Genomic DNA, 23,840 nt, shown 5'->3' on the forward strand with positions numbered 1-23,840 from the left:
ACTTTAATTAAAAAAAAAATACTTATTTACCACTCATCGGAGATCGTATATTCAGATGCATGTTTAAAATTAAAGAGCTGGCTTATTATAGAAAGCACTTGTATAGAAAAAAAATCCGGGATGCGAGTGAATGAATGAGACGAAAGCTCGGAAAATATTTCCACTTATTAATTTATCTATTTTGCTTCTGAGATCGTAGCTGTCAGCATTATTGCAAGCAGCTCTGTAACAAATTAAGTGAATAAAATAGATCAAATAACTCTTGGTTATCAATTAAGCTTAAAAACTATACACCCATAACTGTGAAGTATTCGTAGATAACTAATTAGAGGAAAAATTGAAGCCCTTAACAAAAGAAAAATTGCAGAATGAAACACTAAGAGGATTGTGAATTTGAAACTGCCAGATTGTAACGATAGTTGGTCCATTGTGACACAGAAAAGTCCAGTACTTTCTGTTCTTACCTATGACTGTCAATCATAGGCTCTTACAAAGGAAATGATAAGCAGGCTTGCTGTTTGCGAAACAATTGAGTGAAGAATGTTCAATGTAAAAAAATCAGACAAAAGTTTAAAACTATGTCATCAGAGGCAAAACAAAGATATTGCTTTAAAAATAAGGAGATTAAAATGAAGATGTGCGGATACGAGGCAATGATAAATGGTTACCAGATGGTACCCCAGGGAAGTAAAAGGAAGACAGGTAGATTTGGTGTGATCACTTCATACAGTGATTAGAAATAGGAAAAATCTTTAAAGATTTTTGCTGATAAACAAGCTATACTTCCACTCCTTTGAAGCTTTTACACCTATAACACATTGTCCCGTATAGATTAACATGAAGATTTTCTTTAAACAATTAACTGTGTAAAATACACCCTAGAATTTCTTATTCACATTAATAATAAAATTATTACAATGCTTTGACCGTTTACTTCATTGATAACATGTAATTTAATAAAATTAAGTGGTTATATTTTAATGATAATATTATTTCATTTAGAATTCACTATTTATATTTTTCTTACTTTATAATATTTACTCCAGTAAAAAATAGCTTTAATATTATTTACAGTTTATAGAAATAATGAAATGGTAACAATAGTACCTTATAAAAGACTAATTTCATAAAAAACAGGAAAGAGTACACATAATTAATAACTTGGATGGTTTAACATTATAGCCAGTCTCTCCATATTAACTGCATACACTGAATGACAGGCAATTACATTCTTATGAGTAAGCAGCGTATGGTAAAATTCATCTATTGTAAGTTTTTCATCATTCGGCTCTGCATTTGTGATACTGTAACAAAAAAGTTATAAAAATGTTACAAAAAAACATACAAAATGTGTGGACACATGGTGTGTTCAAAAATATATATGTGGACAAATGCTTTCACATAGTGGTAACTCAGTGATGGAAAAAGGAACAAAGGTAGGCAAGTTAAAAAATGGGAGGGTGACTTTGTGGTTAAAGAAGAACTTGTAGCAACAGAGAGAAGTGGAAATTTATTTATTTCATAACGAAAAATATTAAATAATAGTCTTATTTATTAAGGTGAGCAATTTTAAATGTGAATTAAATTATTTTCAACTAATAAAATTATAAACTTCCATTATGTTATTTATTCAGTAAATGCTAACTGCATTTTACCTCTGTGTAATATTATTTCATACTTAGAGGTAAAAACATAAAAAAATAAATACACTGTGTTATTTTGTTAATGTTAGATCAACATACCATAGACATAGTATATTAAATGTAACAGAGGTGGCTTCAATGAATCATTAACATTTATTTTTAATTTGTGTATTAAGGGGTTAATAGAAAAATAAACAAAAGGAACAACATGCTTGACTCTACCTGTGCATAAACAGGTATGGTTCCATCATTCACATTCCAAGATTCATGATCATTATTTCAGCCACAACTAGACCTAGGCCACACTCAGAGATTTTCAAATAGGACCAGTAGTAAGTGGCATCCAGCATCTCCCAATGACCTTAACAAACCAGAGACTGTTCCAATACAAATGGAACCATCATAGTTAGTTGAAGGATGCTATTATAGGGAATCTCAATCTAACTATAGTCTCTTTCAAGTAGGGCACTTCTAGCACACTTCTTTACATAAACTAGTGGTCATAGTAAATGATAGTATATGTAAAAAAAAATTCTTTAATCATAAATAATCATCACTAATAATAAGTACAGCTCTATCAATTTTTACTTATTTTTATTCATAAACACATTAAAAAATGAGTACAAGTGAATGTATTTAATATTATAATGTTTCAATTAAATAGCTATCTAATTAATAATCGGAGTAGTTGTTACCTGCAAGCTATTTCCAAGGCTGTTGATTGTTCAACCTCATCAATAGTTGGTGGACAGCGAGGGCCTAAGGCATCAGTGCTATCATCTAAACCCACTCTACCTTCATTCTGTGGATCATACAATTTGCTTGTGTTTCGAAGCCATATGTTAGGAACATCCCCGCCGAGGTCATACATGAAATGTGTATTTCTTGTCTTATACCCTTTTCTCTGTGATATGACAGCGCTTATGACATTCTTAAGAAAATTTTGAACGGCAACCACAATCAGATCTGCTGCCTCATCATCGGCTCCTTCCAGACCCAACTCCCATGCTGATAACATGAAACGCCCAACAACTAATGCATGGTCGGGTAAGAATATTTCCTGTAAATAGGTGAATACATGACAATATAATACAAGATTAAAAACATAGTCATGCATAACATATTTTTATGGCATAAAGTAGCAATGTTTATTTAACATCTAAAGTTGCTTCTTACAGATATATATGTAAGGTGTTTAAAAAAATGATTAACATGTTTACCTGCGCTGCATACTTTACACCATCACTTCCAGCCCCAGGTGGAGAGTTCGAGGGCAAATATTCCAATAAGTCTACAGGCTCGAAGTTTGACTTCTCTGAAGTGCGAGAATTCCTCTTGTGCCGTTTACTATTGCGATTATGAGAACTTGCCTTTTCTTGTGCTATAGTTATTGAAGTCTCAGCTAAACCTTCTACTTTGTTCAGCAGGGCCAGAAGGAATTCGTTATGATAATGTACTTGATCCAGAGTTAGCAAAGCACGAGCTTCCATGTCAAATTCTTCTTTTGTCAGTTTCATGCGAAACCATTGCTTCATGTGATTAAAATATTTCGTCGATTTTTCACCTAACACTTCGTTTAACTTTCTCCGAGACACATTTAATGCTTCTGAAGACATTTTGAATATAATTTCAATAGGTTTTAATAGACATAATATTAACTTAAATCTAACAGAATCTCCACAACACTGTCAGGTTATTTGTTTATGTTTCATAGCGAAGAAAATGCCACACTAGTGACACTTTTATTCTTTCCCTAAAAGGTAGGCAAAGGCTTAAAACTTGTTCAGCCATACATCGCGTCGTTTGACTAATATTTATAATTGAATCTTGTATAAATATTTAAAAAAATTAAAGTGAAAGAATAATATGTAACTGAAGTGTATTCATAATTTAAGTAATTTTCATGTAGTATGGATAGATAGTAGTATGCAAGAAGTGGGTTTGATTTTATATACACATATAATATTAAATATTTTTAATTAAGTACCATCACAAATTATATGATATTTTTGATTAGCATATAGGCATTGATAGTTTCCTTGGTCTTATCGTTTCAAAGCATTAAAAGCACTTAACCTAAACCTATTTCTATTAAGTAAGCTCCAGGATTTTTCGGAGCTTACTTAATTAGGTTTTATTAGATTATATTGAGTTTGTTTGGCCATTCCTTATTCAATTTATTATGGCATTATTTTCCTTTTGACTATTACACCTAAGTTTGCATTTTATATGCTCTTAGCAAATCGATACGGTGTCCGGGAAAGTTGAACCATAGTTTTTTGGCTGCTACTATTAGATACTCATCATTTAACAATACTATTACTACAGAAAGTAAAAGTTGGGAGATAAAGTAACGGAGAAAACTTCTGGAACACTTCACTTGCATTATCTAGTCTCAATATGCTGATCTCCGCAATAAAGCTACAAGCTTTATTTACATTAATATTCTTTTTTATTTACCAAACAAACTTTCATTGTTTGGTTTGTAAATGGCAAAGCAATTAATAATTTATGTTAAATAATAATGTATATATGTAAGCTATTTGTTAAAGTAGCAGTTGGCCAGTCACATAGCGGGTAAAGTAAATGGCCGGTTTTGGGACGGAGACCACGGACCAGCAAGCGTAGCGTAGGACGTTCACACATAAGCTGGACGGAAGATCTTGTTAAAGTCGTCGGCAGACGCACGGCCGCATTTTTATGGAAATCTATGGCCGGTATGAACGTCTTACGGCTGAAATGATGATGATGATGACAAACCTGTTAACTGTTTTAAATTCTTAATAATTAAGCCTTTACAAAATTATTTGTTACGTAGTCCCAATGTGATCTCGCGATTCCCAAGGGATACACAGGCTGAGAATTGCAAGTCTGAACTACTAAAACTAACCATTAAAATAAACAGGAAATTTTTTTGCCTAAAGTTTTTATTAATTACAATAAGTATATATATGTACATATTTATAACTGTTTTCGCCAAAAACTTTAATAGAGCAGACCAATCCTCGATTAAAAATGAAATGAATCTTATTTTTCATTATTTGTGAATTATGCAAACAAGAAAAAATCTTATAATTAACAGAAGTTTCGTGGCTTGAGCTTGATATGTACTCCATTTTCCGATTGCAATATGAGATCAGCAACAAGCTTTGGTTCTTGTTTTGATGGTAACAATTCAAAATGCCTAATGATGCCCGATAATGTTACTTTCATTTCAAGCATGGCAAACTTTTGACCTGTGAAAGAATAAAAAGCCGTTACGAAAGGTTAATATTATACATTTATTCTCCTTGTCGTTTATATCGCAATGACTGAAGACAAAGGTCTTTGACCAGTATGTGTTCCGATGATTGCATGCAGATTTGAGACGTGGTCGTGGTCAGACGATCATTAGAAGGCGCCCAGAGAGAAATGATAATTGTTGTTGTGTAAAAAAATGAGGAGATCCGAAAAAAAACTAAGATCACTGATGTAGCTCGAAGAATTGTTCGTTTGGAGTGGCAGGAAGGGAGGGGGGAAGGCTTATCGCTCGTTCATCTGAAGACCGTTGGCGCCGAGAGATTTTTGAGTGCGACCACGTGCCGATAGATATGGACCAACGCAACGAGTGGATCAACGACATAGTAAGGGTCGAGCTATGTCATCGGAAGCGGGCAATGTAAGACCGATCATCGTGGGGTTCTTTGGGGGAACTTGTCCAATAAATATCAGAAAGTATTAAAAAGGGAATATATTAATTATTTTTATGTCAGATATGGTGACATTGCCATAAGGTTGAATTGACTTTAAGACATTGAACTTTTAACCTATAGAATGAATGTTTGGTAATGTGTTTAGGAATTTTTATATGGTGATTTATGTTCGTCGTCTGTCTTATTTAATTGTATCGCAAGAAAATTGTTTTACAATTTTTATGAGAAAAGGAATTACGAAATATTAAAAAAAATAATACACGTATCGTCATACATATATATAAATAAATTTTTGAGTACTTAGACATGATAAAAGATATAAAATATTGCAAGTGTCAGCATTACATACAATGATTGGTTAAAGGTGTAAAAATGGATCAGCTTAAAGTCTTAAATATGTTATATTAATTAATTTTTATTTGAAAATCCAAAAGGGGAATAACGTGTGGCAGTTAAAAAATTGCAGGGATAGATAGTAAACAATAATTAATTTTAATATGTAATAATTCGAAATTTAAAAACCAAATTTTGTTACTATATTACCATTACGTTATTTAGTTTTTCTAAAACCTTTGGTTTTGAATAGGGTGGACCCTACACAAAGATTTTAAAGCTTTAATCGATTATCTTGTACTTGTAATATGTACATTGCAATTGTATTACAAAAAGTCTGTTACACTGTGATTTTCAAGTTTTACTTTTTTACGGAAGTGTAAAAAGACACAAGAATGCATAACTTTATAAATGAGGAAGTACAGTGTATATTTTTTAGCTATGGGTTCAAAATATAAAGCGGTGAAATTATCGAAATGTCTGTTTGAAATCTTAAAAATCGATAAAGTGTAGACAATTTAATAATAAAAATACATGTAATTTTTTTTTCTCGATATAATAAATTGTGTCACATTATTCTCGTAAACGTTTGCTAGTTCGAACTTCTACACATTAATACATATTTTATTCTGATAATGAACATTGCTCAGTCTAGAGTGATACAAATTATAAAAAAAATATTTAAAAAAATACACAAATGAGTTTTTAGGACTGTACATCATTTTGTTCATGTGCAGGCTATAAAATGTTTAAAAAAATTACCTATGCAGTTTCTAGGACCAGCGCTAAACGCAAGCCAGCTGAATGGATTCCTGGTGATTCCTGATTCGAATCGGTCAGGTCTAAATTCCATTGGATCTTCATAGAACTCCTCCGATCTTTGCATATGAAATATGTCCAAAATCACCGACACATCTTTCTTTATCGTTAAACCTGAAACTTCTGTAAAAAGTATATGGTAAGTAAAAAATATTTCAATATATGTAACATAATTTATGTGTATTATTAAATTCGTGTCCCTATTATGACAAACATGTTTCTAGTTCATCGAAATGTGTGGAACTTAGTTCGTCGATTTATTTACACGATTGATATTATAATGTATACATCTAATAATATTAAAATTCTTTTAGAAATAGCAACTGTTGGGTTTCAGAACGACTCTTCTCAGCGGATCAGCATTCCGAGCCGGTGGTAGATAACTACTTATAATGTTAAAGCAATCGACCACATGAAAAATGCATACTTTAATAAATGTTTTTTTTTTTTTAATTTGTGCTATTTAATATGTGATATCTATCATTCATTTCTGCTCATTAAAAATAATTATAACCAATATCTTATTATTGTTGTTAATGCAGTAAAATGTGAGTATTATATTAACACAAATAAAATAAATTATGCTATATTTAGTGTTTGCTTGAAAATAAAGGGTAACAAATGTGGTTTACAATTATTTTGTAAATTATCCGAAATATAATGATTGACCTATGTTTGTCCTTAGCCTTCGTGACCATTCATGTTCACGTCTATAGCAGTAGCAGTCTAAAGCCGAAATTAGTCGATTGTCTCTTTCCAAAGGTCGATGTGCAATATTTATCGCCGGGTACAGTAAATTGGGTTGTTTATATAGGAAGATTGTTTATATAAGTTCGGTAAAGAATTTGACTTTAATACCTGATTAAAATGACATGAGCAATAACTATGAATTATGTTCAAGTACATAGTAAAAAGACAATCTCTTTTTTTATAAAAAAAATTCAATGTAATTAAAAACAAGTAAACCAGTTACGTTAGACCTACATCAGACGTTCTTGAAATTTTTTTAGACAGGTTTTATCCATAATAAAAAATAACTTTATTCATTTATCAATTCTAGTTTAAATTGCTTATAGATTTAAATATTTGAGAATACTTTTAAAGAAAACCGTTTGTTTGCGTTGATACATAAAGATCTTTTTGCCTTGATATTACGTGAAATGGTAAATTACACTTTGGTTATAAATAATTATCATTCACGACTATTGTTATTGCCTTTTTATTTACTAGCTGTGCCCGCTCGCAACAACAAAAAAAATGTTGTAATCTTTTAATATCAGCTATTTGTCAGTATGGGTTCTGTCAAAATTCGTAAAGTCGTTTTTGAGATTAGCCGAAACATATAGATACACGACGATACACAAAAATTAAAAAATATACATAATTTTGGTATAAAATATGTACCGTATTTATATATTTACATGCCTATAATAAAAAGAAGTTATTTTAATATTACAAACAGATACTCCAAATCTATTTAATAGTATACTAGATAATATATTAATAATATTTGCATAATACCCACCTACGTCACTGGTAATCATTCTTTCTACTAAAGGCACCGAAGGATACAATCTTAAAGATTCCTTGATAACCATTTCCAAATATTTCATTTGTTGTAATTCACTAAAAACAAAACGTATTTTATAGATGCATAGATCTTTTTATAGTCGCATGATGCATGTACTGCAGCTATGATGAGCAAAATGTATGTTCGTGCATTCGACAAACTAGTTATTATCCGTGACACAGTAGAATTCTCGAGTAATTATATTATACAATTGCTATAATTATCGGCGATGCCGCTTATATATACCTAACCTATAAATATACCTTACAATCTCAGATCTATAAAATATTTCTTTTCATTGCTATGATGTTGAAATGAAATTTATTTAATAGGCCTACGATTAATGTTAAAATATTAATCATAAATCAATGAATGTAAATTTTCTATCCTTAATCATTTTATTTAAAACTAATTGAAGTCACTTATAGCACACAGAAGATATTCATTTGACTACTATGTTAAGCTTGAATTTAATAACTTTGTAATAGGTAATAAACCAAACATCTCGGCCCTTTAAAAGACCACACAGCTCGTCCGTTGTCCACCGCTAAACAGATCCGTTTGCACAAATACACAAAAATATGCAACACGCATACGCACAAAAATATTTACACATATACGGAAACTATACACTTAGGTACAATTGGGAAATGTTTTCATGTGTGACACATACACACACTAGAAATTACTTATTATTAGTATAGCTTTGTAGTTTTTGTATTTCTGTGTTTTGTGTTTTCAAAACTTAAATTATTGTGTGCCATAAACGTATATACAGTATTTTATACCTATTTTAACACTGTTAATGATCACAAACAAAAAAAAATTTTAGGAAAAAATGTGAAGATGAAAAATATAATATTAAAGAAGATCTATATATAGATCGTCAATCTTTGTAGCTAGTCATTGACTGCCTTCGGATAATTTTCTTTAGGATTCAAAGGCCAAGTCTGACAAGCGTCGACCACAAGTGATATCAGTTTTCACTTAGTTTTCCACGGGGTTATTTTATGACTTTAAATAAGTAACAAATACATTACATGACAGTGATTCGTACTTGCGTGCAGAAATTAAGCTTTTAAGCTAAGAAGCTGTAAAATCTATCTACTTATTGACTACTGTTTTAATGAATCCTTAATAGTATGAAAGATGTGTAAAAACGTCTTAAAAAATACACGAAATACCTATAAGTTGCATCCCTTTTAAAGTCGTCAGCAAATATTAATTTTTGTTCAGTCAGAATCTTTTGCTGGACATCCTTGTGCCTTGATATGCAAAATAACGCAAATGTTATCCCGGAAGTTGTAGTGTCGTGACCCTGTGGAACAAGTTTTAGGCCTCTTAATTATAAATGAAACATATTGACGTCCAAGGTTAGAACATGTTCACTACTTTTTTTCCGGTATACAATCATCACCCTTATGTTTCAAAAGTTACATGCCGCGTCTGCCGGCTTGTGGTCGGCAGTCGAGTACCTTTCGGTTTCGACCGACGGTCGGATGTCAGTTTGGCATATATATTATATAATTGTAATATAGATGTAACATATTACGCGTCTATGCATAACGAAGTTGAATAGCTCCCTCGTCATTTAAGCTGTAAGACGTCCGATACTGCTCATAAACCTCCCCCATAGATTGCAAATTATGACTAGTTGCAGCCCGCATCCGGTGTCTTCTGTGGGATCCTTGAAAAGATTCTATTATGGTCCCTGTTTTTGGGGGCTTCTCACACTCCCCTCGTCTTGGGTACACAGGTATATCATAACAATAATAATTTATTCACAGAATTCTCTTATTAACATCCTCATCTTTCTCTCTTCTTTTATTTCCACATAATCTTTCACCATAAAAAGTGTCCGTGTATGTTGATGTTCGTCCTACGATGCGCTTGCCGGTCTGTGGTCTCCCCTCAGGCACCACATGGCCACAGGGGCCATCCGTTCTTCACGCTATGTGGCTTTTTGCTTTTAATATAAAAACTATCTCATTTGGTGTACATGATTTACCTCAAATAGAAACGTGTCCACTTCTTCCCTTACAGCCTCATCGCTTATATCCTGTCCGTCAATTTTAGACAGGAGAAGGAGATCAAGGAATGCGTGTTTATTTTTGATTCCTGTAAAATATACAAATTGTAACGTATTTTTTGTTATTTTGGTTCAATCAATAACATTTAAAAGCAAAGTTTCTATTTTATTTTTACTCGTTAATGGCTTGATTCTTTTGTCGTCTAGATCTCAAACATTAATTATTTTACAATAGTTCTGTACGGACTTTATGAGTTGTACAATGCGTAGATAGAGACGGAGAGATCCATAATAGACATTCTCTGATAACCAGCGAAACAGGAACACAATACACGCATTAATATTTACTAGTGCTACTGTATTCACTGTACCAGTTGTCGTTTCTTTCTAAAGTTTGCATAATGATATATCAAAGATGTTGAGACCAGGGGATAAACATACTACATATCCGTGTTTTGGATAACATGTATTAGCAATTTGTAGTCATAAGCAACTTCTATTTTTTCATGTTACCCGTATGAGTCTAAAATTTTTTTTGCTAATTTTCTGAATTTTAGTTACAAAACGGCACTACTAAGCGTATCAAAAATAAATAAAACAAAGTAAAGAGAAAAGTAATATGGTTTTGCACCTGTGTCAGTGGTAGTAGGCAAAGATGTGATGTTATTCTTTTTGAGTTCTTCGCGTCGTATTTCAATCACCTTTTTCGTATGTCCATGAACGATTTCCAAAGCTTTGTCTTGTATTTTTTTATAAGATGAGAGATTGAAGATTATTTCGTTTGCAATAAAAGGATTTCGCATCCTGTTTGCTACAACTGCACTTAGCCTAAAAAAACACATTCGTTTTTTTTAATCGAGTTCAATTTTTTTAAAAAGACTTGGGGTTGACTTGTACCTTATACAGTCATTAAGAATTATCTTTCCTGACTTGTGATTATTTTTCATATTATAAATATTTGAAAATACTCACTTTGAAATTGCTTTAACGTATTTCGATTCGCTATCTCGTTGGGCATTAAAAGACACGCCCATGATGGATTCTGAAAGATGTTAGCTTTTGTACTTTTTTACAAATAACGCGAAAAAATACTGAAATTCTATGTAACTTGACAAACAATACAATATGTAATTAATAAAACATTATCATGCTTGAACTGAAACTTATTATAAATAATACTATCATTTAATCTTTTATAATAATTAATTATTCTTTTTACGCAAAACTACAAAAATGGTTTAGTTCAATGTCTCACACCAATGATAACTTGCCATTGAAATGGGATTTCTCACTCAGGCAGAACAGATGACCGCGATCCGGCAAGCGTAGTGTGGGACATCTACTTTCAAGGTGTGTACTGTTGTCGAAAATAGCTGCATGCAGGTTGTTTCCAATTAATCTTTTTGGAAATCTATTGTAGAGGTCTATGTCCAGTCGACGTTATAATGATGAAATGATGACGAATTATAGTTAATGTTACTTAATATAAACTTAAGAAGGTACATATTCACCAGTTACGTTGTCCAAAGCCGATAGAGCGATTATAGGGAATAAGTTGATATCTGTAGCACCATCAGCGTATTTTTCCAGATTATCTCTCAGGAACTTTTCGTTTTTCCAAAAAACAGGTATGAAATTTTGTAGAATGTTAAAATGGAAAGCAGGTGTTAAAAATTTACGATGCGCTCGCCACTTTGAACCTAAAAATATTGTTATGATTTTCATTAAAATATTAATAGCATAACCTATTTATAACATATTTTGATATTAGTGACAGTATTATTTTGCTTCCATTTTTTTATGCTGAACTTTATTTATTTATATTTTACTGACTAGGTTACTATATGATGATCCAGGCAGTTTTAGGTTATCAGAGCTCCTCATCTGTAGCTTGAATCCGTTGCACGGTTGTCCTTTGTGTAAAGTTAGTGCAGGGAGAAGTTTCAGAAGAAGCTCAGAGCTCTTTTTCAATTTCGTTAACAAGGTCTTGGCAGAGAATTTGGGGTGATCCGTACGTGTATTCTGGCGCTTTTTATTTTTTATGATTATCGTTGGAGGTCTGCAGCTCTACCCTAAAAGGCATTGGGCCACTGTCATTGATACTACGGTAATATGCGAAGGCGTTTGCCCCCGCAACGAATGAGTAAGCCATGTACGATCTCCTCCGTATGCAAAAAAGGGTACTTATAGCGCTGCGTGCATTTGTATCTGGTGTGTAGATATTTTCCCCACAAAAATAAATACAATTATGAGAAAAACACTTAATATAACTTTTGTATAGGCTATAAATATAAAATTAGTAGTCGTTTGTTTGAAATAGATATATATTTATAGTGTTCGTAAATATTAGAACTAAGAAAAAAAATTGATGACTTGAACTAATTAAGTCTATAGTTTGTTATCGCGTGTTATCTAGAAGACTAATTTGTGTTACAGTCCAGGGTTTTAGTTCATATTAAATTTAAAGAATAAACACGGTTTTACCAGTTGAAGTGAGAAGTCCATCACCAAGCCAAGGTCTGAGGAAGGTGTATGATCGACCTTTAGTAATTGTTTCGGAGTGAGAGACAATCCCCTGAAAGAAAACTGTACTTAATTTTTTTCAGACAGTGTGAATGATACAAATTAAATATAATCAAGTGTAAATGTTTGTAATTTAGAAAGTTCCTTAATAAATATTACATATTACTCTATGAAAGAGGCCAGTCGTTGAACCTGACTCAGCTTAAAAGCGTTCGTTAAAGTAGTTGTTACTACGACGTTCACCCAAGAGTTGGATGAACGACCTGGTAAAGGTCATCAAAAGACCCTGGATACAGGCGACCTTCAACAGATCTTATTGGAACTTTATGGCGAAGGCTTCTGTCCAGCAGGGAACTTCCTATGGCTGAAGTTTGAATTGTTTGGTAATTGATATATCCGGATTAACGGAACGATCATGTTAACTCTTGTGGTGAGTTATTTGTTATGTATGATCAGTTTATACCTTGCCTGCTACTTATTACCTCTTTGCATTAAAAAAGCTTGGGCTGTTGCTTGAAGGTTACCGAATAACTCTGCTGAGCTCTTTGGCAACTAATATATGAATTTAATGGAAGAAGTCCCCCGAGAAAGGGCCTCGGCATGTGTCGTTCAATTCAGATTCGAAAATGCCGAAAGAGAGCCGAAACTAAGACCGATCGATTTCCTCATTAGAATTTTTTTGGTTGACATTTGCTGACAGAATGCGTTGATACTGGAAGAAGTAGCGTAAGAAAATCTAGAAACGCCTGCATCATTGATAGAAATTTTATCTGTTATGTGACAGTGTCGCGATATGTACTGATATTTGTATTGTTCCCACCTTTTGGAGCTAAGTTTTTTAAGACCGAAAATTCACTGCTGCAAGAGGCATTTGCAGATTCTGCGTTTTTGAGAAGGCACGGCGCAGAGAACGCCTAGCTTAAGACTATTCGTTAAGTATTTCAAAAAAAAAGGCCCGGTTGGTAAAAACAATGGAACAGCGAGCATAATGATGGACAGTGTTAGTGCCGCTTCCTACCGATCTAATTGGAAATGTATCAGAGAGGCCTATCCACCAGTTGACTTAATAATGACGTATGGGTAAGATGACGGTAAAAGTTTTTTTTTTTTAAAAAACGAACCTCCATATGTTGTGGGTGATACATAATGATGTATGGATCTGAAAAGAGATGCATCAGTACAATGTTTCCGAAGTTTTTCTGGTACCGTTCAAGCACGGGTAAAAATTCTGAAAAAAAAAAATTGTTACGGTTAATAAAAATTAACAAAAAAAATCATAAGTAGTTTACATATGCTTTAAACTCTTTAAACTAAAAGTATTTTCAATACTTCTGCAAAGTCTCTAACTGGGAGAGTTTCAGATTGAATATCTTTCACAATAGGAACTAATGGGCTAATAGAATATGGATTCCAAGCTGTTTTAGATCGTCGTCGTTTGAGCCCACTGCATGGCTAGCCCCAATAATATCTATGGGGGTATATATATAGAGGTATACGTAAGGGACATACGCAACGGACATAGTTGATCATCCTTTGGAAACTTGTTTATGAGCAGGGGTAATACTGTACAATTAACGCACAAAGTGTCAATTATACATTACAAGAATTGTTAAAAGAAAAAATATATTTTCAAAATTTACATTACCGCATTCATTATTGTTTATTTTTTGTAGAGCCAGAAGTTATTGACCTACCATATTGTATAACTAATAATGACTGTTTGTAACAAATTTTAGATTGATTAATTTATACAGAGATATATAAAATTCATTTTTAAATGATTATATATGTGACTTACGAAAGCCACGGAAGTTGAACGCTTGGTTGTTTGTATTGTGTTGTGTTGTGTTTGTGTTGTATTGTGTTGTGTTTATAAGTATAAGTTTTATAGAGAATGATGATCACATTTATTGGCAAAAATAATCAGCTAGCAGGTTCAACAAATAAGCTAAAATAAACCGTACACGTTAAACTATCGTGATTTCGAATACGGGTATAACCGGTAGTCTGAGTTCGGTACAAAAGATCTTCTTACAACAGTTCTAGTGCGAACATTTTTATTGAATAACACACTGACACGTTACGTTAGAAAATAAATATCTTAAGTATCTTCTTTATATTGTAAACTATGTTGACAAAATTGATTTCGTTCTGCGTCCGAACTTCAATGTTTTGTATTGACATATTGACCCTTGACCCCGAAATACATTGATTGACAAAGACATTATCGACCTGTGTGAATAATCGTTATAGCACCGCGAGGGTTTTGAGGATAGCTTGAATAGCGCATGCCCTGAGATAGGCTATCTAGAAAGCACAGCGCGTGGGACAGTGGGAAAAATAAAAAAGTTTCTAATTTAGTTATCGGCGTCCTTCGTACTGCGCAGAGGGCTACAACAGACCGAGTGGCTTTTAGATTATTACATAGAACATCCACAAGATTTATCCCTCGCCAATATATCCCACCAATAATACCTTTGGTATATTAAAATTATCGTATCAAAATAAATCCTGCAATATGAATTGTACTCAGAAGACTCAATAAAGAGGTTGTTTCTATTTTGAGACTTACATTTTGTGTCATTTATTACATACATCATAACATGATAATCATCATTATTATCACCAAGTCAGCACTGTCCACGTAAGGCATAGGCGCGCTTCATAGATCGCTACAATAACCGCTCTTACGTTGCCTGCATTGCGTCGTTGTCGACATTGTCAAGGTCAATGAAAATAATTATTCGGCTTATATTATTTAAGGTTGGTGGACAAGAAATAAATGAGGTTTAAATTTGAATAATGTTATGCAAAATTATTACATGACTATAATATATATATATATATATATATATATATATATATATATATATGTATGTATATATACATATATAATAATATATATATATGTATGTATGTATATATATATATATATATACATAACTTTTGCTCTTTAGAGGCCAGCTATTATAATGCAACCACACACAAACGCACATTACATATTCTTGAATGCATGTCACGATTTAATCATAAATCTAGATTGTAGTTACTTGTACAACTTAAACTATTAAGGAATATGTTAAATAGGTTTAATATGATTGTTGTTATTACATTTTAAACAATACAGTCTTCCGCTTCTTCATTCTGACCAATTTTATTTACTTTGAAAATATGCATTTTGAATCTATTCCTAGCTGTCGTCTATTCATCAAGATAAATGTATGTGCTAAATTTCAAGTCTTTCTATTATATATACATATAAATAAATAGTGGTTTATAGGTTATAGTTATGAAAGATTTAAAATGGGTGAACGTATAGCTCATTTGCTGTTAATTAATGTGCTAATTAATAAGCTATAGCTCTATCGCTGTCAAAAAATCTATGATATTAGAAAATAACGTACTGATAAGAAAACGTTTTTTTTATGTTTCGATTTCTACGTATTTAAAATAATTTGACTCATAAGAAACATACCCAGAGACAATGTATAATTATTTTTTATATCGATATTAAAGTTTGTGACGATCTTTGGCTTTGGGGTCGTTTACGCCTTGCAGTGGGCGTAAATCGACTGATTTGAATGTATTCATACATTAATTAATTATTGTTCACTATCTGTCCCTTCAGAATTTTTGGTGCCTTATGTTATTGGTATTATTTGAATAGAAAAATAAATGAATGTATCGTATTTGAGAGTAATCACCTAGTACTGGGTATTTAGCAATAGGTGTAAAGACTACAAAACTCTGGTCTGACAAATGAGCTATTATACTATACTATATACTACTATGTACTATACATTGACCCCTTTAAAGTTTATACGTGAAGTTTTACGGCTGAAATGAAGAATAATGAATTTAAAACAACGTAAATGTTTAAAGGTTATCCCGAAACATGTAATGTTTTACTTGTCGTAGATTTTACTATACCCATGAATTACACTAAAAATTATTTTAAGTCATCCCTGAAAACGTAGAGTCTACAGTATTTAATCTCTATTTTCTTACAGATATTCTTATTAACTTATAAGAACTTGTTTCCCAAATATTATAGATTAAGTAATAATTGTAAAGAACATTCGGCTATGCGCTTTCGTTGATCTACCTCACATTAAGAGAAATTGTAAATACATATAGGTACATAGCGTTTCACTTCAAATTGGAATATGGTAATATAGTCATTAATTTTGTTGGCGGCAAATTTATAGCTCATTGTGGTCACTTATTTACTTAAGCAACTTGGTTTTACACAGTACATTTTTTTGTAGGTGTTCAATATGTATCTATATTTTAAATAATTAAAAATAAAAAAACTTGAATGTTTTGGCTTACTTTTAACGTCAAAATTGACAGCTCTTACATTGGTATATTATTCTGAAGTGGAGATCAGGAGCTGACAAGCGCAAAGGACGTTCCCTGGCAAAGTTATGTTAAGCTAGTCGGAAGACGCTGTAGGCAGGTTCTATTGGAGGAATCTATATGGAGACCTATGTCCAGGTGTGAATCCAGGCTCTACAGTTGAAACGATAATGAACAATGATAGTGAATAAAAAATAAGAGTTTAGGTATAAATAAGGGGTTAACGATTATTTCCTTATGTGGTTTAATTTTTTCCCACCGAATCCATCGGACCTTGAAAATTGTCGAGAATATTGCGCATTGAGTTTGTTAATTAAAGCGTATGGGGCAGTTCGAATTTTAATTTATTCGTTCACGCAGGTGATAAAAATATTTTGCAGTTGCATACTTGACAATCAAGTTTACATAGTATAATTATTATTTATTTTAATGCAGGTCACATAGTGCGCAAAATAGATTGCTGCATTGGCTTGTAGCAGAGACCATGAACCGGCGCCCGCAGCATAGGACGTCGCCCCACAAGAGGACACTGACAAGGTTGACAGAAGAACGCTGGTTGAAGACCGCTTTCTAACAGTTCAAGTGGAAGTCTATGAGAGTGACTCACGCCAAACTGTGGATTTTCTACGACTTAAACGATGAATATGGTTATAATGTTTCATCGGTTCTGCATCAATTATCATAACATTATTTTAGAATGTCTATAAAAACGCAAAACATTTCATACTAGATGACATTGACATTTTCCCTATCAAAAAATACTAATATAATCTATATCGTTATCTAAAATAAAAAAAAGAACGGTAATCAGAATCGTAAGTTTTTGCGAACAATTATTAAGTTTTTGACTTATTATAATTTCGTTCTTAATAATAAGATAATAAATGTTAATAGCTTTCGATGGCATTTACAGCTTCTTAGTCTTAGCCTTCTATATATGTCTAATAAAAGACAATGGTATTATGGTACATATATATAAAGTAATGTAATTATATATAAAGCCTATTCGAAGTGGTCTCCTACAGTCTTTTAAACGTTGAGGCCAATTATTAGTAGCAGCGTGTACTCTATTTATGGGAAAATTCTTTACTGCTAATTGTATGGATTGTTTAATAGATTCCAAATTATCATGGCACTTGGAGAAATCTTTACTCTTTAAAATAGACCGTAAATTACAATCTAAGGGATTAAAATCTAGATGACGGCCAGTCTTCAGTTCTGATCCGGAACGTTCGTTTCTAACCAAGATTGGGTGGATCGAGCTTTATAGTCCGGCGTTAAGTCTTGCTGAACCGACCACTCTAGGTTATTAGAAATGATGTTAAGCGGCTTAATAAGTGTCTTGATACAACTGAGACGATGTTTGGGTATCTTTTTCACAAAATCTGTCTCAGTCCCTACTTTATAGCTAACACCCTACCAAACCATTAAAATCGAATAAGGGCCACGTTGTACTATGTTCCCTAATTGGGAAGTTTTTTTAAGAGCTTTTAGCATATATACGATTATTTTATTTTGTAAAAATACGTTCTGTCACCCTACTCTATTTTAATATCACAAAATAATTGATAATTTATTGGCGCGAATATAAAGAAAAACGATGAACGATCATATAAAAATGATAGATTCTAAATTCAAAAGTAATATTTTGTTTATTTTTAATTTTAACAGTTTATTTATTATGTTTATGGTCAGACTATATATATAGACAGACGGCCTCCTTAATCAGCCAACTTGCTATTTTTTCGTGTCATCGTTGTCTAAAGCTACGTCATTCATATCAATATTATAATCGTTTTTATATATATAAAACGCTAAATTTGCTTAATCATAAATAACACGATAAAACGATTCCTTTAAGTAAACAATATAATATAAAACTGCGGAGTGTAAAGCAAACGCATGATTGTTCTATACCAGAGTTCCCCGAACTTTTTTGTGTCGTAGACCCCTTGCCATGTTTTTCCGTGTTGGGTAGACCCCCTACTTACCTGATATTGATTTCCTGTAAATTTCTAACTGTAGTGAAGTTTAGTGTTAAAATTAAAGTAAAAACACGTGTTAATTGAATTTAAATTAAAACTACTCAAAATAAAATTTTGTATCTGTTATGTAAAATATACGTAACATTAAATAAATATAAAATAAACTATAAATAAAATAACATAAGAAATAAGTCAATATTTTTAGTGAGAAGGATGAACCTGATGCTTTAATAATAAATTATCAACATTTGGCGTCAATTTTGTAAGGTTTAATCTTAAATCTCCTCGGCTAATGATGTCCACAGACTGGAGAGCCATTTTTATTTAATGCATCCCCAAATTTGTTTTCGCTGACGTTGACCCCTTGCAGGTTGTCATAGACTCCTAGGGGTCGATATAGACTACTTTGGGAATCACTGTTCTATACGGTGTGCTTTCTTGGAATGTTTTATCATCTGCATCATTTTAGCCATAGGTCGTCGACTTCTGGACATAGGCCACTCACATAGATTTCTAATGGGATCGGTTGAAATCGGCTCCTGCATACATTTGTTCCTCGCGCTATGTAGCCTGCCCACTGTCATTTTTACTTTCCTCCTCCCCTTGGTCCATTAAGCCGATAGGTTTACGTTGTTCGGAATGATTACTTTCATAAAATTACGTGGGAACGTTGTCGTTTTTGAAGGACTCATCTTGTTAACAAGATGATTGTTCTCTTTTTGTTCAAAGCGTGCCATCAATCAGAGCTCATGGATTAACAATTGTCCAATTGAAGCTTCTAACGTGACATCTACAGTCCGACCAGTCAATGGTACCCTAACGGTCTTTGTATCTGTTAACTCTAAGGAGCATTCGCCTAAGTAACTAAGAGCTTAGCGGTCTCTCGATCCCTTAGAATGACCTAAGTAGCGCCCTCAACCGATTCTCCTGAGAGAACACTCTAGTTTAGTTACTCAAAAGTACATTATTTTGAGTAACTAAATCACACTCGAAATTACATATTTTAACGCCCAAATGGTTACTCGCGATCCGATACACACACTAAAAATAATTCTGACGGACTTCGAGTAATGCCTATAGAGCAATAGGACTCGTCGTTAACAAACGTCACCACAACGAGTCATTTATAACCATCCGTGATATTATTCGCGCAGGTGTATTAACTATAAATAGCCATGCAACTCCGATAAAATGAGTATTCCGGGATAACTTTTCGTCTTTTCAATTATGAAGTGGAAGTCCTGTTTACTCCCTAGGTTTTCGACTCCTTAATGAGGTTTTAAAATAAACTTCTATAGTGTTCGACCGGTAAAATTATAAATGCCAATATCAACTTTCTGATTTATCAAAAACAAAAAAGCAATATTGTCTTTATTGTATTTATATGATTTAATGTGTGTAGATTACAAAAATTGAATCATACACTTATAACTCTCGATAAGAATTTTTCATTTGTAAATCGAAATAATAATTGATAAGATTCACATATCAGTTACTGTGCAACATAAATCTTTGCACTTTGTACTTAGTAAGATATGAATTAATCACAGTTTAGACATTTTTTGTATTTGTATTGTATTTTTAAAAGGGTGAAAGTGTAGCTAATTTCTTGTTAGTATGGTACACCCTATCCAAAAATCAATAGTGAAACAAATAATATATATAATAATGATTATGTAGTAAGAAGAATCGTTTTTATTTTAAATTTGAATTACTACATATTAAAATTATATATTGTTTACTATCTGTCCCTACAGACTAGAATGCTAGAAGTAATTGACCTGCCGCATTCCAATGTCAAAAATAAATTAATATAATATTTTTTAGAGTGATCATTTTATACAGAGTGATTGCTAAATAAGGAAGAGCGTTACATATATACCCAATGAACCTGTAAAAATATATCGATAAACTGATGTACTGGGCGCCAGAATTCCTGACTAAGGACCTCAACTTGGGTTATCATACGGTACTTGTTTAGATTTTTACTATTATTAGATTATAAAGTTCATAGTTAAGTTGTGGGAAAGGCTTTTTAGGTGAAACATGGCAAGAAGTAATAATTAAATAAGGAACGGAATAGTAAACCACTTTAATTAGCTTATTAGTTTCAGTATATGTGTTGTCTTTAAATCTGAAATATAATAATGCTTGCACTAATATTTAGCGGGACAAACAAAAGACGCTGTCGACTTAAACGGCATTCTTTGAGAGTCCATAGCAGTCATTTCAATGTGGAGCCCACGCCCATAAAGGGGCAATTTGTTAACGGGGGGCAACTCGAGAACAGATTCGACATGAGTTTAACCATTTCTCATTAATATCAAAATTATGGATGTTAAGGTACAGCACTTACAAAATTTTAGAAATGTTTAGGTGAGGCCTAGCACAGAAAGGTTGGGAAACACTGGCCCATAGGCAAACAATAATAAAAATTGTTCCATGTTCGATTACGCTATTATAAACGTAAAATTTAATATCTTGGAAAATAAACATTGTTAATTATTATACTTTGGTAAAATTGAAGATATATAAGTTCGATCATTTTATCACAAATATATAAAACTAAGGAAGAAGACATAAAGTCAATTAAACGTAATCATCTTTTTATTGTGTAATGCAGTTACGGATGTTATTAAAACATCTATTTTCTTATCGTTAATAGGCGAAGCATTTAACCTCTGTCTCGCCTGATGTTCAGCGATGACGAGCTGTACGATGGTACCAGCTTCACTCTTGTTGTGGAGTCTCTTCTTAGGAGTCCTAAGTTATAGTAAGTTGGAAGCAACGAGGTTGGTAGGTTGTTCCGTCCCTTGGCTATTTGTTCTATAAAAGTAGTAGCGAAACGCTCAGAGAAGATGGAAGGAGCTTCATCTGTGAACACGTCGTGAATCCGTGCGTCCTATTGTCCGATGGAAGAAAGGAGATGATGGAATTATTTGGTGTACTTCCAACTCATAAAATGCGGTCTATAGAATACTGATAAACTGGTAACTTTTCCCCGATGCTCCAAGCTTAGTCCTCACTAAAGCATCGTTAACAATCAGCCTCTAGGCTCGTCTCTGTATGGAGTTCAAAGCTTTGAGTGGGTAGTTAGCCGATCCGTACCATAGATGGTTACAGTACACATGATCGGACTTATGCTACGTGCACTTTGGAAAATCGGAGATAGTGGAAAGGGCCTGCGTTTTACGGTGAATATGTACGGTGTATACTTGACGAGATTGGCCTTTTCCCAATCGGAAACTGCTTGCAAGGATAAGTACGCAGTGAAACTTAATATGTGCTTTGCGATATCCAAATAAAAGGCGAGTGCTTCACCGTTCCACCGATATATGTTGCATATGCAAGAAAGTCCTCAGAAGAACGATTTCGGCGGTCATTGGCCACGAGGTATGCCAGGAGTCTACTATTCAGTACACGTTCCATAGTCGTACAGAGTATGGACGTGACCGAGACAGGTCGCGGCTAGAGCGTTTGGAACGAGTTCCTCTGTCGATCACAGGTTGCACGTTTGCAAGCTTCCAAAATTTCGGCACTTGACCAGGCTCAACGAAGAAGCGAAAAAGCGTGTTGAAACAAGCGCAAGCTCAGGAACACAGGACTTTAGGACTACGGTACTTCATCAGGGTCACTAGCTTTATTAAAGTATAAGTGGTGAAGAGTTCTGTGTAGCTTTGTCTGACGGATGCGAATTGTCGGCATAAAAGCCTCGCACAAAGGCAGGCGAGGAAGTATCGCACCGGCTACATTTAGACGACAATTTTCCGCGACGAGTTGGGCAAACAAGTTATTTTTAATAACATCATCATACGATTTTGACTATAGAGTTAAATAGTACGTTTTGTAAAAGTTTTTACAAATATAGCAAAAAATTGCCATTGTTTATTTTCTTTATAATTATTATTTTACTTATTAATAATCATTTAAATTTTTGACGTCAAAAATAAAGTAAGCAATGTAGAAAAATGAAACTATTTATGAAATAAATTTATAATTTTTGATTCATTTATTACCTTTTTTTTATTATATTTTTTTAAAAGTCACAGAATTATCCAATTTTTTGAGTAATCTTTCTTAAATATATACACTACGTGTTTATTATAATTTATTTATATTATTTATAATTTATTATAATTTATTATAAATAATTTGCATACTCTAAAGGATTTCTTGTTCAGTTTACTTAATTAAACTCTTTTTGTAAGCAATAGAACGCAGCTTTTATGTCTGATTACGCCTGTTTATGTTCAGTAAAAATAAAAATAATTGTATGTTACATTAGGCATTATATATTGACGACGTTTTTTTGTTTATAACTAAAGTGGTCTCCAAATGATTACCCATAAAAAAAGATTTTTTTCTTACCTGTGGGTTTTATAACGAAGTCAATTCCATTGCCGACAAGAGGTAAAGGTGTAGGGCCTTTTAAATTACTCCTTTTAACCACCGATAATAAATTCCACCAAGACTTTAATAATATTAGTATTATGAAAAAAACCACGAGTAATAAAATCATTTTTAAGGTGTTATAAATTCGGAGTTTTTTAATTTTAATTCACCTATAATTTCAAAGTCATAAATTGCGAGTAAAATCTATATCAGTATGTAGAACTGTCACGTTTGAGTGTCGATAGTGTACTGAGCTAAAACATAAAGGCGTCGTTACTTTGTGACAAATATTTAACACTAAGAAATTAATTGGCTGAAATATTATTAAAAGCCGACATTATCAGCAGTTATGAGTAGGCAATATTATAAGTTAAATTAAAATTTAAAACCTTCACTATAATAAAAATAGATTTTTATTAAGAAACAATGTTTAGTGAAAAAGCTATAATTGATATTATTACATTAAATATAATCCAACAAGATAAACAAGTAGAT

General features: G+C 32.6%; 2 protein-coding genes across 2 annotated transcripts; both read right to left on the reverse strand.

The window, feature by feature from the left end:
- Positions 1 to 33: 33 nt before the first annotated feature.
- On the reverse strand, positions 34 to 3,346 carry LOC137928764 (transcriptional adapter 1-like). The gene is made up of 3 exons (XM_068771726.1): positions 2,864 to 3,346; positions 2,339 to 2,703; positions 34 to 1,304 (listed from the first exon to the last, which is right to left on the reverse strand). The coding sequence occupies exons 1-3, from the start codon at positions 3,257 to 3,259 to the stop codon at positions 1,154 to 1,156; spliced, it is 912 nt and encodes a 303-aa protein (XP_068627827.1). The 5' UTR covers positions 3,260 to 3,346; the 3' UTR covers positions 34 to 1,153.
- A 1,251-nt stretch (positions 3,347 to 4,597) lies between these two features.
- On the reverse strand, positions 4,598 to 23,511 carry LOC137929009 (cytochrome P450 4d2-like). The gene is made up of 11 exons (XM_068772023.1): positions 23,322 to 23,511; positions 13,731 to 13,837; positions 12,571 to 12,661; positions 11,598 to 11,786; positions 11,059 to 11,128; positions 10,718 to 10,914; positions 10,066 to 10,175; positions 9,242 to 9,375; positions 8,013 to 8,113; positions 6,431 to 6,610; positions 4,598 to 4,879 (listed from the first exon to the last, which is right to left on the reverse strand). The coding sequence occupies exons 1-11, from the start codon at positions 23,470 to 23,472 to the stop codon at positions 4,719 to 4,721; spliced, it is 1,491 nt and encodes a 496-aa protein (XP_068628124.1). The 5' UTR covers positions 23,473 to 23,511; the 3' UTR covers positions 4,598 to 4,718.
- Between the last annotated feature and the right edge of the window lie 329 nt (positions 23,512 to 23,840).

Source organism: Battus philenor, unplaced genomic scaffold (genome assembly GCF_028537555.1).
Source record: "Battus philenor isolate CCGP_79_NKW_IND1 unplaced genomic scaffold, ilBatPhil1.0.hap1 SCAF_4, whole genome shotgun sequence".
Classification (NCBI taxonomy): domain Eukaryota; kingdom Metazoa; phylum Arthropoda; class Insecta; order Lepidoptera; family Papilionidae; genus Battus; species Battus philenor.